This window comes from Prenolepis imparis, unplaced genomic scaffold (assembly GCF_030444845.1).
Source record: "Prenolepis imparis isolate NDT839.2.m4 unplaced genomic scaffold, iyPreImpa1.0 SCAF_9, whole genome shotgun sequence".
Classification (NCBI taxonomy): Eukaryota; Metazoa; Arthropoda; class Insecta; order Hymenoptera; family Formicidae; genus Prenolepis; species Prenolepis imparis.
In genome coordinates this window covers 9290771-9305282 of record NW_028141167.1, presented here as the reverse complement: position 1 = coordinate 9305282, position 14512 = coordinate 9290771, and the positions used below count along the sequence as shown (strand labels likewise).

The 14512-nt window shown below is 34.3% G+C and overlaps 1 protein-coding gene across 1 annotated transcript; it reads left to right on the top strand.

The window, feature by feature from the left end:
• The first annotated feature begins 799 nt into the window (after positions 1-799).
• Positions 800-12319, top strand: LOC145940464 (ubiquitin-protein ligase E3B). The gene is made up of 16 exons (XM_083045650.1): positions 800-966; positions 2346-2498; positions 2578-2905; positions 3003-3191; positions 3275-3466; positions 3540-3729; positions 3958-4200; positions 4288-4459; positions 4535-4653; positions 5019-5134; positions 5247-5449; positions 5664-5964; positions 6279-6671; positions 7011-7175; positions 7324-7435; positions 7846-12319. Exons 1-16 carry the CDS (start codon positions 800-802, stop codon positions 8016-8018), a joined length of 3216 nt encoding a protein of 1071 aa, XP_082901776.1. The 3' UTR covers positions 8019-12319.
• The last annotated feature ends 2193 nt before the right edge of the window (positions 12320-14512 follow it).

Sequence of the window (14512 nt, the reverse complement as noted above, 5' to 3'; positions counted from 1 at the left end):
ATATAAAATTATATATATATTTTTGGTTGCAAATTATTTTTTATACATTTATTTATTTTACAAAAAAAATCTTTATAAAACGCTGGATCTTTTTAGGACAACGTTTTTATAATCATATATATTATTTTGTATTAAAGAAATCTCTTGTTTCCGCACGCGTTTATACATATATCAATAAATTTAAAATCTAAGTTTTTTGTAAAAGATTAAATACAGAGTTCACGATACACATAAAATACATATATATATATATATATTGCAAATTGTATAAATACAATCCCAAGATTTTCTTTTTAGATTTTATCTATTGTAGTGAAGAAAATTTATATCGAAAACTATTATCATAACAATTATTGAATTTTATAATCTACCTGATTTATCTAAATCGACTTTGAGTTCTTTGATCTCTTCGTTATTGTTTTGAGAATAATCTTTTATGAAGAGAAGAGAAACTTATATAAATATTTGTCAGCTGATTAGATACCTCAAGAGAATATATATATATATATATATATATATATATGTATATATATCGGAGAATACATACATTTAAAAAGCCACTAATATCTATGGAAAGGGTGACGCGTAATTCTAGAGCCGACATTGTCAAGTGATATCTTACGACTAGGAGCGAAGAGGAGGGAGACTCTGTAGATACCCGTCAGCTGACGAGGATGCTTCGAAGATGTCTCCTAGTTAGCAGCGAACGACGACGACGACGACGAAGACGAGGAGAAAAGTAGGTGTCCGGAGGGTTGTTCGGGCCCTACGGGGGTGAGAGACGATCAAAGATTCAAGGATGTTCTGCGCGGAGGGCAGCTCGTCATCGAAGGGCAGTTTCCTGCAGCAAAAGAAGGCCGCGCGCGAGGATCGAGCTCACGAGAAGCGCAGGGAGACCGCGGCAACTCTGATCCAGGCTCATATTCGAGGTTGGCTGGCACGCGTCCGGTTCACCAAACGGATACTGTAAGTACGAAACATGAATAAAGATGATTTTTCTACACAAAGTGGCTTTTGCAAGCTGTCAATAATAAGTGTGTGTGTGTGTGTGTGGCTAAATGAATGTGTATGCGTATGTGTATAAGGGTCGATTCAGACACATATCCGTTTTGTATCCGTTCCGTATCTATCAGTGCAAAGTATTCATATATTTCAGTACTTGCATTTAATCACATGGAATCGAATCTAGCATCCATGCACGGACGTGTACGACGGATTCAAAACGGATATGTCCGAATCGACCCTAAGCCAGTGTTTACATACAAAAGAGGGCTTATGTACCTCTAGGTGTAAATAAAGATTATTTTGACGATCAGTCTGATTAACAGAATTTCAAACAAAGGACTAAATTGAATTATTATACTATATAGAAATATAAAGAGTGTTTTAGAAGGATTTATATTAAAAGAAAGAGAGAGAGAGAGAGAGAGAGAGAGAGAGAGAGAGAGAGAGAGAGAGAGAGAGAGAGAGAGAGAGAGAGAGAGAGAGAAAGAAAGCTTGTGTATCCTTATAGGTATAAATAAAAATTGATGATAATTAGTCTGATTAACAGAATTTCGAATAAAAAATAAATAAAAGATAAAATTGAATTACTATACTTATATAATGTTCAGAAAGAATTATACATATTAAAGAATTTTATATATATTGGATTTTCCCTGCAAATGTCATTAAGAGAAAAAATGTTTTATTAATTATATAATTTTATAATTGTTGCGGACCAGTCTCAATTATATTACGATTCCGCTGGATTATCTCTTCATATTTAGCTATCATTTATAATATCAAGATTTAAAGTAAACAAGATTATTCGCCAATTGATAGCGATTGAGAAAGTACCAGGAGGATTTCTTGTTCATGTTTTGAGACCTTGACTTTACCCCCGCGAGAGACATCCTCGACACCTCACCTATATGGATTACTGCTCTGTGTAGTGGAAGTTTATTACAAAAATTGTATCATATAGATTGTTATATAAACTTGATTAATATTATATAGAATATTATGATTAATAATATATAGAATATATTGTATAAAACGCAGTGCAAAATTGTGTAGTTATCTTTGCGATGTAAATAGATACTGTTGATAAAGTCAGATTAGTAGAATTCCAGACAAAGGCTTATCTTAACTTTTTATATTATAGCAATATTTTATTTATATAGATTAATATAAGACGCATTATTTTTTTTTACTTGCTATTTCAATAAATAAATTGAATTAAATTTATGTCTATTGCAAGAATTGAATTATATAGATTAGTGTGAAAAATAAATTGATAATTGATATAAAATATTCTATGTCAAATTTACATAATTGTCACATTGTGCTTGTTTAATTTCTAGAGAGGAATTTGATAACAATTTTCTTGATGATGCCGGTACTGACAGCACAACAGTGGAGTTAATACCTGCTCTTGAAGTGTACAGAACTATTTCTAGATTTTTGCTAATTTATAAGAAAGAAAGGGATCAAGAGAGAATAGAAAGAGTATGTAGGTGAGTGTATATAATGTAATTACTCTTATATTTCTTCGAAAGAGATTTAGAGTGTGATTTAATCAAAACAATCTTTTAGATACCTCGTGTTGACGCTCGATTCCGAATCTCCAAAGATATCCTACGTCGGAGTGGCATTCAACAAAGATCACTACATATCATGGATATCGCAAATGAAGACAGTTCTATACCACTGCCTATCTGGCTTGGACAGTCTGAAGCCAGAGAGAGTGTCAGATCACAAATCCATATTGCTGCGACTGCATACTCTGGTGAGTTTCACATCACCAGGAACGTGGGCGATACAGAAGGTGAAGGGGATGGAGCAGTTGAAGACCGGCATGAGTCAGCTGTGTGCAAACATAATGGGACATTTAGTTAACAATGGATTTTATGGCACTATGCAGGTAATGATAACAGTGATATCAGACAAATAAGAAAAGGCTTTGTGACAGTTTGAGTGTTCCTTAAACCATTTTAAATTATTTTATTTTTATATTGCAGGCTTTGTTAATGAAGGGACTAGGTAGAGCAAAAATCGCACTGAAACCAGTTACGCTTTCAGCAGCAGTCACTTTGACACTGAGACCACTGATCTCTTCGCAGATGTCTGACAAACTGGTGTCCCTGTTTCTAATTAACATTTTTAGCGTGCCAGCTCTGGTCTATCACTTGAATGTTTTATCACCAGAGGTAGAAGAAAAAGAAAAAATATTTATATATTATCATTATATCTTTCATCTAAGTTTGTAAAGTTTTTAATGATGTATTTACAGTGCATTTCATCGTTCATAACGAACAATCTGTTTGCGAGAAGTTTAGAATTGCTAAATTCCGAACAGAATTTAAGGATCGTTTTTAACGCTCTAGAAGGTAGTTATGCGCTTTGTTTGCTCGCTAATTTGATACAGCTGGCGAACATCGAAAGAGAAGAGGTACTGAGAGAACTCTGCTTTCCTTCTTTTACGGTAAGTTATTTTAACATTTATGCAGAATATATCGATATTCCGATTTATGATATATTTTATGAATCTTTTACAGTTTGTTGTGACAAGGATGCTGGAAGCGTGTCAACAATACGTAGTCGCGAAACGAAGTAATTTGACACACTGGCATCCTGTATTAGGCTGGTTCGCACAGACGATCGACACCTCGTTGCAGGACGCGACCCCTTCAGTAAAATTACAAATGGCCTGTCTCTGGGCCGGCAGAATCGTTACACATTTAATCGGTGAGTTATTAATCTCAGAGCTTCGATATTTTCAAAAAATTATTACAAAAAATTATTTAAATTCACGCGCAGTATTCGAATTAGCAAAAATTATTAATTATATAATTTCATTATTATCATATATTTAATTATATTACAGCATGTAACATAATTCTATCTATTTGATTTGTATCACAATTATTACATTATTTACATTTGTTCTTTATCTATTTTTTACTCTCTCTTCAGAGCAGCCACTGACTGAATTTGTCGAGAAAGAAGTACCGCCTCCGGTAGAGCAGCAAAGTACCTCTTCTCTGGGTGCCAATATCTTTCGACGTGCATTCCTGGAGGCTCGCACCAACAGAAACAACAGCACTAAAAATTATAGGAAGCTAGGCAGTCCGGACGCCACTAAGATAGCCTTGATCTGTTCGCTGTATCAAACTGCGCTGCACACGCTCACGCAAATGAAGATTGAAATACTGACCGGTATATATTATAAATTAATTGCGTACAATTTGTACATGCGAATGACATTTTGACTGATGATGTGTACGTGTACGCGCGCGAAAATAGGACTCTGCTACCAAGGCAAAATTCTCTATCACATGTGGTTATTTTTGACCACACTGGGACCGCACTGTGGATTGAAGGCATTTCTAGACCTCCTGGCTGCCAATACTAAGTGCACGGCACCCGAATTCCAGATGTTGATATTGTTTGCCGACTGTATGACGCATTACGTTACGTAAGTGAATTGTGAGAATTAAATTTAAGGATTAATTTTAAGGACACGTCGATCTTTCGATTTCTCCGATTTCAGCATTCTTGACGACATGGAAATGTACGAGCAGCAAGATCCCTTCAAGCTCACGGACTTTATCACCATGTCGTACTTTTTAAATCAATTTTTGTACAAAGCAGTTCTCACTAATTTATTCGGTAAGATTTCTGTTATTTCTAAATCAGCAAATCGACGTTTTCATACGTTGTTTTAATTCAAGAAACAGAAAAAAAGAACTATATTATGCCCGGATATTTTGTTCTCTCTTATTCAAATTTATTTCTTAATTGATTTTGTAAATATTTATAATTTTATATAAATTTAATTTGATAGGTATATTTATATAATTTTATTCAATAAAAAAAAGTTCTAATGTACTGACGCGTTTGAGATTTAATTTGACTCAATATATTCAAAAAACAAATCTCTTGTATTAATTATTAGATTATTAATTATTTTTAAGATTAAAATGCGAAGACGCGATATATCGCATCACCAGACTTTAAAATTTTGAATGTTATAGACGTGAAATCGGTGTCTAGCAATCCTCTATTCATCTCGCTTTACATTCTCCTGATGGCGATTTATCGACGTGATTGTCGCAGAACGTTCTGCCCGGAAGGTCACTGGTTGGCCAAGTTAAGTATCTTAGCTTATTTTAAATATAAATAACTCTTGTGTCATATACATTGTTTCGAAAGAAATGACGAAAAGGAAATATAATTGCATGGTTTTTTTTTTCTTAAAATAGGAAGTGCGAGTGTCCGGTTTTTTGGCCGATTTGGAAAAGGGTCGTCGCGGCGCGGCACTTTTACTCTCAAAGATGCCTCACGTCATCCCCCATTCTGAGCGGGTCGTATTATTTCGCAAGCACATAGCCGATGAGAAAGCGGTGATGGGTTTGACCGAGAGTGCTTGTAACAGTCCGCCGACCACGCTTATTGTTGTGCACAGGTCTTTTGACACGTCTTTACGATGTAAAAATATTTTTAAAGATTTAAAGATTTCCAAAAAAAAGTTTTTTTTACTTTCGTCAAATTTTGATTGAAAATTGTATGCTTATAAAAAAATCTCTTTCTCACTGTAGAAACGATTCTTTGCACACATAATATATACCATACACATAATTATTACTTACTTGATATAAATATTGTTTTTTATGTTGCAGAACACGTATAGTAGAGGACGGATACAGACAACTGGCCATGTTGCCATCGCAAGCGTTGAAAGGCGTGATTAGGGTACGTTTCGTGAACGAACAAGGTCTGGCTGAGGCCGGCATCGATCAGGACGGAGTCTTCAAAGAGTTCCTGGAAGAGACAATAAAGCGAGTGTTTGATCCGTCCTTGAACTTGTTCAAAGCTACCAGTGAGAACCGGCTTTATCCGTCACCCACGTCTTTCATGCAGGACAATCACTTGCAACTCTTCGAATTCGTGGGGCGGATGCTTGGCAAAGCGGTTTACGAGGTAAATTATTTTTCTATTGTATCTACAATCGACTAGATTGATCATAAATATGATACATTTTAAAAAAATTTGTATTATAAATAATAAAATATTAATAATGAATATATATCGACAATTATTAGAATTAGAATTTTTTATATGAAGATAAATTTGGTATTTTATAATTTATCTTAATTATTCGTTATTTAGAAATATTATTATCTATTATTATCCATTTATAATTTCGTAAAATTTGGACGAGCGTGTTAGAGAAAGAAGGAAAAGGAAAAAAAAAATAATTTTAAACCACTTTTCTTACTCGATCGTTTCTTCAGGGCATCGTCGTGGATGTGCCTTTTGCGTCATTCTTCGTCTCGCAATTTTCCGGACAAACGGGCGGCGCGTTGTACAGCTGGCTTGACGAGCTCGCCTCGCTGGATCGCGATCTCTACCGCAGTCTGACCTTGGTGAAGCATTACAAGGGTGATATCCGGCAGCTGGAGTTGACGTTCTCGCTCGATGAGGACGTGCTCGGCAAACTGGTCACGCACGAGTTGATCCCTGGCGGACGCACCAGCGCCGTGACCAATCAGAACAAGATTCAGTACATCCATCACATGGCGCACTACAGAATGTATCATCAGATCAAGGAGCAAACGACCGCCTTCATCAAAGGATTCCGCTCGATCATTAATCCCGAGTGGCTGTCGTTGTTCTCGACGCCCGAGGTGAGGATCTGAAAGTACATTTTCATTCATTTACACTTACACAATGTAATTGCATTGTCGAAATTAAACAGAGAGAAAATTCAACTCTATGTGCAGTCATTAATTTAAATGTAAATCCAATAGTTGAATGTATAATTTTAACGATTAAATAATTCCTTACATTATTTAAATGACTATTTGATTAATTAGAATTTAAACTCTATATTGCAAGAAAAATAAAAGGTGCCCTAAAGAAAGCGATAAAAGAAAATATTGCAATATTAATATTGTTATGTACATATATGTATATTGTGTTAATATTTGTAATTATATATTAAATTAATTAATCGTGCTTTATAGTTGCAGAGATTAATTTCGGGGGATAATGTTCCTCTGGATCTGCGAGATTTACGAAGGCATACGCAATATTACGGCGGATTTCACGACAGTCATCGAGTAGTATGCTGGCTGTGGGACATCTTGGAGAAGGATTTTACGGAGGAAGAAAGAGGCTTGTTTTTAAAGGTTTCTCGAGCACAATATCAAATATGCGACTAACAGTTTCTCTAATAATTAATAATTCAAATGATTTTTTAAAATGTGTCTTTTATATAATATATCTTGATTTTGCATCAATAATTTGTTTCTAATAATAATAATTTTTATATGATAGTTCGTGACGAGTTGCTCAAAGTCACCTTTGCTGGGTTTCGCTCATTTAGAGCCGCCTTTCTCCATACGATGCGTGGAAGTCTGTGACGATGAGGACACCGGCGACACAATTGGTACAATTATTACAAATAATTTTTAAAAAAATTGTTTTTTTTATAAGCAACCATATATAAAATCGAGAAACTGGAAGGATCTTCGCTTTTTAAATTCTTGATTTTTTAAATGTTTTGATTTAAAATATTCGATTGCATCGTTTATTTAGATCTCAAAAAAATAAGAAACTAAATTCTAAACTTTTTAAAAGTTTTATATATTTTCAGATTTCATAGAGATTTTTGTAATTATCAGCTCTGATAAAAATGAGTGATATCAAGCTTCTAAGTTTTTCAAAATTTTTCAAGATTATAATTTTTATAATTAATAATATAAATAATTATAAAAATTGTCAGTCTCAAGTTTATAGATTACATCTCGATTATATTTTTTCGTGAATTTAATTTGTTTTGAATCTCACACGAATTAGGCAGCGTGATCAGAGGTTTCTTTACGATTCGTAAGAAGGATCCACAGAACCGATTGCCCACCTCGTCCACATGTTTCAACCTGCTCAAACTGCCAAATTATCAAAAGAAGAGCACACTACGAGAGAAGCTGCGTTACGCCGTCACCAGCAACACCGGTTTCGAACTCTCATAAGTCCTACCGGTTGTGCAACTTCAATCTTGAGATGTGAAAAAGTGACAAACAAATTTATCAAAATATCGTGCGTATTTTTGAAACGAGGTGAGTTTTGATCGGACACGCGTGAGATTCCGCAAGGTCCGGAAAAAGTTGGCTGATACGACCGATACCTCAAAAAAGCCGATTGCGTATAAAGTGATGTCGAGTGATGCCTAAACTGCTCCCTTATCCCCATTTAGTGCATAATTTACAGACCGATTAAACGCGTCGTCGATTAAAATATTGACTTTCAGACGACGCTCTAAGTTTAAGAAAGATCATTCAAATGCATTGCAATCCAAAGACGATATTGCGTTGTTCGGAAATAAATACGAATGGGATTTCGTAAACGTGAGAAAATGTACAATATAAGAATACATAATAACGAGAGATAATTAGGCGCATACATATATATTTAAATAAATTTCTTGATACGATGAGAGCTAAGTATTTTAGGAAATAATTTTGAAATCTACAGAATCACGACGTCCGTTTTCGCGGTACATATACATAGGCACACATTACTGATGCGAAATACACCGTACCTCATGAGCTTAATCATCGCTGAGATAATCGTGCGCTTGTTAATGAATAGCATCGATGATCATCATTACATTACGATCAGGAGTGACGGACATTAAAATTTATTTTTATTATGAATTATTTCACTGAGATTAGTGGGCTAACTGAATCTCAAAAATTGAATCAGTAAGTAGAGAAAGAGCTTAACTACGCAGAGTTGTCAGATATCAGCCGATTTCTGTCAAAAAATATTAATCGCAGAAAAGGTATTATAACATATTATTTGCAAGATATTTCTATTTCAATTTTTATAACATAATTATTTTAAAATTTAGTTAGCAAATTTTTACTTTATTAATATTTTTTGACAAATATCAGCCGTTTAAAGAGTCAATTTGCTAATTAATTTTTAAAATAATAATATGGTATAAAAATTAAAATAATAATGTTTTAAATAATATGTTATAATTCTTTAAACTCAATTAATATTTTTGACAGAAATCAGCTGATTTTTATTGTATTGTTATTCTTCACAGAATATCAACATGGAGAAAAATTTCCAAAGTTGCAAGTGGCTTTTTTATATATCTATTAATAACACTGATGTTAAATGTACATTATGTGATAACATTTTTAAATTAAAAAAAGATTATACACATGTCCGGGAACATCTAAATAAATATCATCAAGATATTTCTGTAAAGGAAAAGGAAAAGTGGTTAGAATGTTTTAAAAAATTAGAAAATTCTTCGAAATTAAAATGTTTGTTATGCAAAGATAAATATGTCACTGTAATTTATAAATTTTGGAATCAAATAATGGACCATTTAACAGATAAGTATCAAATAAATGCAATAGAAGAAAAAATAAATTACCAATTAATTCATTTCATTCGAGTTTAAAGTATTATAACATATTATTTAGTGTTTATAAGTTTTGTTAAAATGTTTAATCCATTTTTCTTTTTCTTTTACTGAAATATTTTTATGGTATTTATTAACATGTTCATGCACATGCGTATAATCCTTTTTAAATTTAAAATTGTATGTTTTTTAAATTTTGAAATAATACATATTTTTTAAAATTATTGTCTTTATCTTTTAAATTTTATCGTTAAAAAAATTATTATTAATTATTAATAATTATTAATTAATTATTATACTTTTATAAGGTATCACACATTTTCGAAATCACAACTGTACGTAGATAAGCTCTTTCTCTACTTACTGATTCAATTTTTGAGATTCAGTTAAATGCCCACTAATCTCAGTGAAATAATTCATGATAATAAAAATAAATTTAAATGTCCGTCACTCCTGATCGTAATATAATGATGATCAATAATGCTATTTATTAACAAGCGCATGATTATCTCAGTGATGATTATGCTCATGAGGTACGGTGTATTTCACATCAGTAATGTGTGTCCATATATATGTACCGCGAAAATAATAATAATTTTGATCTCTTAACACGGACATATAATAATAATTTATATAATTAGTGTAATATATATATATATATATATATATATACACAATGTGTGTGTGTGTGTGTGTGTATTATAAAGAATGACGCGCGCTTGTGTTATTCTAATGTTGTAAATAATATTTTAAACTCGATTAATATTTTTGACAGTTATCAGCTGATTTCTGTCAAAAAATATTAAAATTGCAGATAAAATATTATAACTTTTTATAACATAATTATTATTTCAAAATTTAATTATCAAATTTTCATTTTATTAATAATTTTTGACAGAAATCAGCGAATAACTGTCAAAAATATTAATCAAGTTTGAAGTTTTGTAACATATTTTTTAAACATATTGCTATTTTAAAACATTACTATTTTACAAGTTTTTTCCAATACGAAGAAAGAAAAAAATAAGTCGGGCAAAGGAGACCGTCATTTATTTTAAAAGCTACTTTCTCAAGATTTTTGTACAAACTATTTGGCGGAGCGTGCCATCAAATCACAATTTAAAGCACAATTTAAAAGTGCAAGTCTCACGGGCGCTCGCAAATAAAAAATCCCGGAGTTTATTCCGCTCGAAAGAGATTATGATGGGAATCTCATCGTACTTTGCGCGGAATAGAGATTGGAAAGAAAAAAAAGAATTCTTCGAATATCCGTGTTAAGAGATCAAAGAGAAAAAAGAAATGTATGTTTTTTTTAACTTATATATTTCTTTTATTATTATCTTCTTTATCTTTTAAATTTTATCGTTTTGATAAATAAATGAGAAAAGATTTTAATAAAAAAAATTAAACGTTAGAATTTAATTTAAGGCAGCCAAATAAACTCTTCAGAACTGTAAACTTAAAGAATAAAATTTATAACTTCATAAAAAATTTATACATTACGACTTCAAATTTCATTGTTTTACTGTATTTTTATATATTTACTGTGACAATTATTATCTATGACAATTGTTATCTATGAGAAGCTCCAATAATAAACTCAGTTATTTTTACAATTTTATCTTGTTCAATTAAAATTAAAAATAACTTGGCACATTTTCGACTTTCGGTCACGACATAAATTTTTGATATTTAGTATCCAGAATTCGCCATTAACGCGTGCTGCGAGATATTCGCAGATGTTTATAAATATCAAAAAAAAGAAGAGGGCACAAAAGAACTACAATATCTTGAGTGAAGAGTATGAAAAGCGAAGTCTAATAATGTAACATTATTTTCTCGTGTCTTTCGGGAGAGATAGAGATAGAAAGAGAAAGAACAAGCGTTCTTCTAATAGATGATAATGCGAGAGTGACAGAGGAATTCGATGATAGACCAAAGATAAAAGCGAACGATTCGAGATGTAATCTTTGCATATTTTCCTACGTGATTTGGCGCATGTTATAAGCCCGCGAATCTGCGCTCACACAATCAAAATTCAAATTAAAAAAAAAAAATTAAAAAAAAAAGGGAAAAATTTCGAATAGTTATTTTTCGGCAATTAAATTGTGTGAAATTTAATTTTGCCTCGTAATGATTATGTTATTGTAGCGGATATCGTAAAATTATTAATTTTGATCGAATGTGCAATATATAATATTGTAATTTTAATCTTGTTATAATTATATATAATATTTATTACTTTCGAAGAACTATATACAATTTAATTAGGCCTTATTATATATTTATGTAATATTTATATCTCGATATATAACGCAATATCATTGTGTGGTATAAATATACTAATAATTATTATATTCAGTTCTAGAGATTTTGTATGGGCACAGAATCGCGTATATTTATTAAACCAGAGCAGAGCAAAATACTCTGGTTCTTGGATATACTCGTTCATAGGAACAATAAGTTTAAGGAACGGCTACTAATGTGTTAAGTATAGAAGCGTAAGATTGACGTATTCGAACGAAAAATTTGCGATTGTAAGACGAATTTTTCTCGCAATAACGTACGTGAGTTTATGAAGTTTTGAAGTTCTTCGCTTGAAGAAGAAAGCGATATGATGATAGCTGTGACGTGAGTTTCTCTTACAATTGCAAAGCGAACGAAGACACAGGCATTGTGTAAATCGCTCGTTTCGATTATGCAACGTCCGTTGCACACGTTCGTTTATAATCGATGGTAAATTATTAAGATTCTGTATAAGAGAAAAAAGGAGATGTTGTATACAGGCGAGAAAGAGAGAGAAAGATCCGCTAATTTCATACGATGAAGATTGACAACAATCGTGAAAATATATACACACGTCGCAAAAGCTCTTCGTGTTTTTTGCGTTGATATTGTATTCCTTTATTACATAACCTTTCCTCATCGCATAAAAAAAAAAAATCTGGCGAAATCCGAATACAACAAATTTTTTAAATTTTATAGCTATCAAGCACGACAAATTTTGTTTTTAATTAACAAAAATCAACTATATTTTATAATAGAAAAAAAGATTCTATTTTATTATTTGTTAGATTAAGTATCCCATTTAGCTCCACGTATAAAATGCATTTGAGATAAAAGAGGAAAGTTATGAATATTACATTTCAATGGTATACTTTTATAATAATTACACAATTGTATGAATTTATTTCGAGATGTATAATAAGACCAGAAAAAAAATACAAATGCAATCCTGCATTGTGATCTTATTGTGAATCAGTGAAATAATTCGAGAAGCGATCGTTTCGTCTTACGTTGCTCCAACATAATCCTGTTTCAGCGCGAAAGAACATTGCATTAAGTGCATATATTATTAGAATAAGAATAACGGAAGGTGCAGAGCTTTGCAATAAGAACAAACGCAATTAAAACTTAATGAAAGCGTAAAAAAAAGAAACTTTACCCCTTTTCCCGATCCGTTGCTCGTCTCGTTTGAAATATCGAAGAAGCATGAAAGAAGGAGTACGATGAGAAGATCGAAAACGTTCGTGAGAAACTGTGTCTGGGTTGTGTTCTAAAAATTTACTCCTCGGAGTTGGAGTAGCGTTCGATCGACCAATCACGACAAAAGAGAAAAAAAATCCTTCGTCCCGATTGGTTAATTAAATAGTACTTTACTCGAAGAAGTAAATTTTGGAACGTGACCCTGCGCGGTGGTCCACCGCGCAGGTCACGTGACCGCCTTTGTGCGGGACGCGGTGACGTAGAGCGGCGCGGCCTGGCGGTCATCAGTCAGTGGCCAGCAAGCCTTGACTGCGAGCAGACGTGCGCATCGTCGGCGGAGCGCGGCTCGATCTCCCGTCGCGGCTACGCGAAAGACTCTCCTTTTTTTTTCCCCTCCCTCTCTCTGTCTATCTGTGTGTATGTGTGTGTCTCTCTCTCTCTCTCTCTCTTTCTTCCTCCCTCGCTCTCTTTTATCCGTCTCTCGCTATCTGTCACTTGGTCTCGCGGCGTGTATCGCGCGTGTCGTCGAGTTCGGTGAAAACGAGTTTCCTGTCGCGTGTGTTTCCTGGTGCTTGTGCTTTTTCGCGCGTGTGTGCTTTTACCGAGTATTTGCTCCGCGAGGGGCAGGCGATACCGCACGCAGTGGCACCACAGTGGCGGTGGCGGGGATCGTGCGTGCGTGCATGCGTGCGTGCACGACACATCGAGAGAGAGATTATCGCTCCGTGCGTTCGCACGTATACATAGCGGTGGACTCGTCGACAGAGGCGTCGTGGTGATTGTGGCTGTCCGGAGCAATCGCGGCCGCGGCTCCACGTTTCAACCTTCGTCGTCTGTCTTCTAGGAACAAGAAGAGCGATTAGCTTCCCATCGCTCCGACACATCTCTTCCACGCTCCCGTATCCAACCCCTGGGGAGCAGCCCCCGTAACGCTGTTATGAGGCCCGCCGCCGAGTGCAATTGACGGACGCGCGACGAGTCGGAGAAGAGTGGTGGGGCGGACCGTGATTGAAGTATGTACATACAGTGATACGGTGGATGTGTACGTGTGTGAACGCGTTGCGTACTTACGTACGTACGTGCGTGCGTGCGTACGTGCATGCATGCCTCAAACATAACCTAAGTGTCGCTAAGCGCGCTAAGTGCCGTTCGCTGTCGCGTTCGTGATATCGGACGTGACGTAGGGATATATATATATATATATATATATATATATTACGTATATTATATCGAGGATACACACGCGGAGGGGTTTATCAAACATAGGATCAAAGCTCGAACAGAAGTAGCAATAATAAAGGTGTCCTTGTCGATGAGAAAACAAAGGAGGAATACGTCGTCGCTTATCGCGGTGTGACAAAGGACGTCGTTTTCCGCGCGCATTTTCCTCCTTCCCCCGGGAGAGCCGCACAGCTGATACGTCAAGAGAAACCGAAAGGAAAAAAGGAGTACAGCGACAGGATATTCTCCTTCGAGGAAAGAGAGACAGAAAAGGGAGAAAAAAAGGAAAGAAATTATGCTCATCGCGTGAGAAGACTCCATTCCATCGATTCGTCGATCGATTCGTCCGTGGAGTACTCTGCGTTGATACCACTGCTT

Bases quoted from the DNA above. Each gene is read 5' to 3' on its own strand.
- LOC145940464 (XM_083045650.1), top strand. From the start codon at position 800: ATGTTCTGCGCGGAGGGCAGCTCGTCATCGAAGGGCAGTTTCCTGCAG. The intron at 5,450-5,663 runs GTCTTTTGACAC...TTTATGTTGCAG, and splicing joins ACGCTTATTGTTGTGCACAG to AACACGTATAGTAGAGGACG. The intron at 6,672-7,010 runs GTGAGGATCTGA...CGTGCTTTATAG, and splicing joins CGTTGTTCTCGACGCCCGAG to TTGCAGAGATTAATTTCGGG.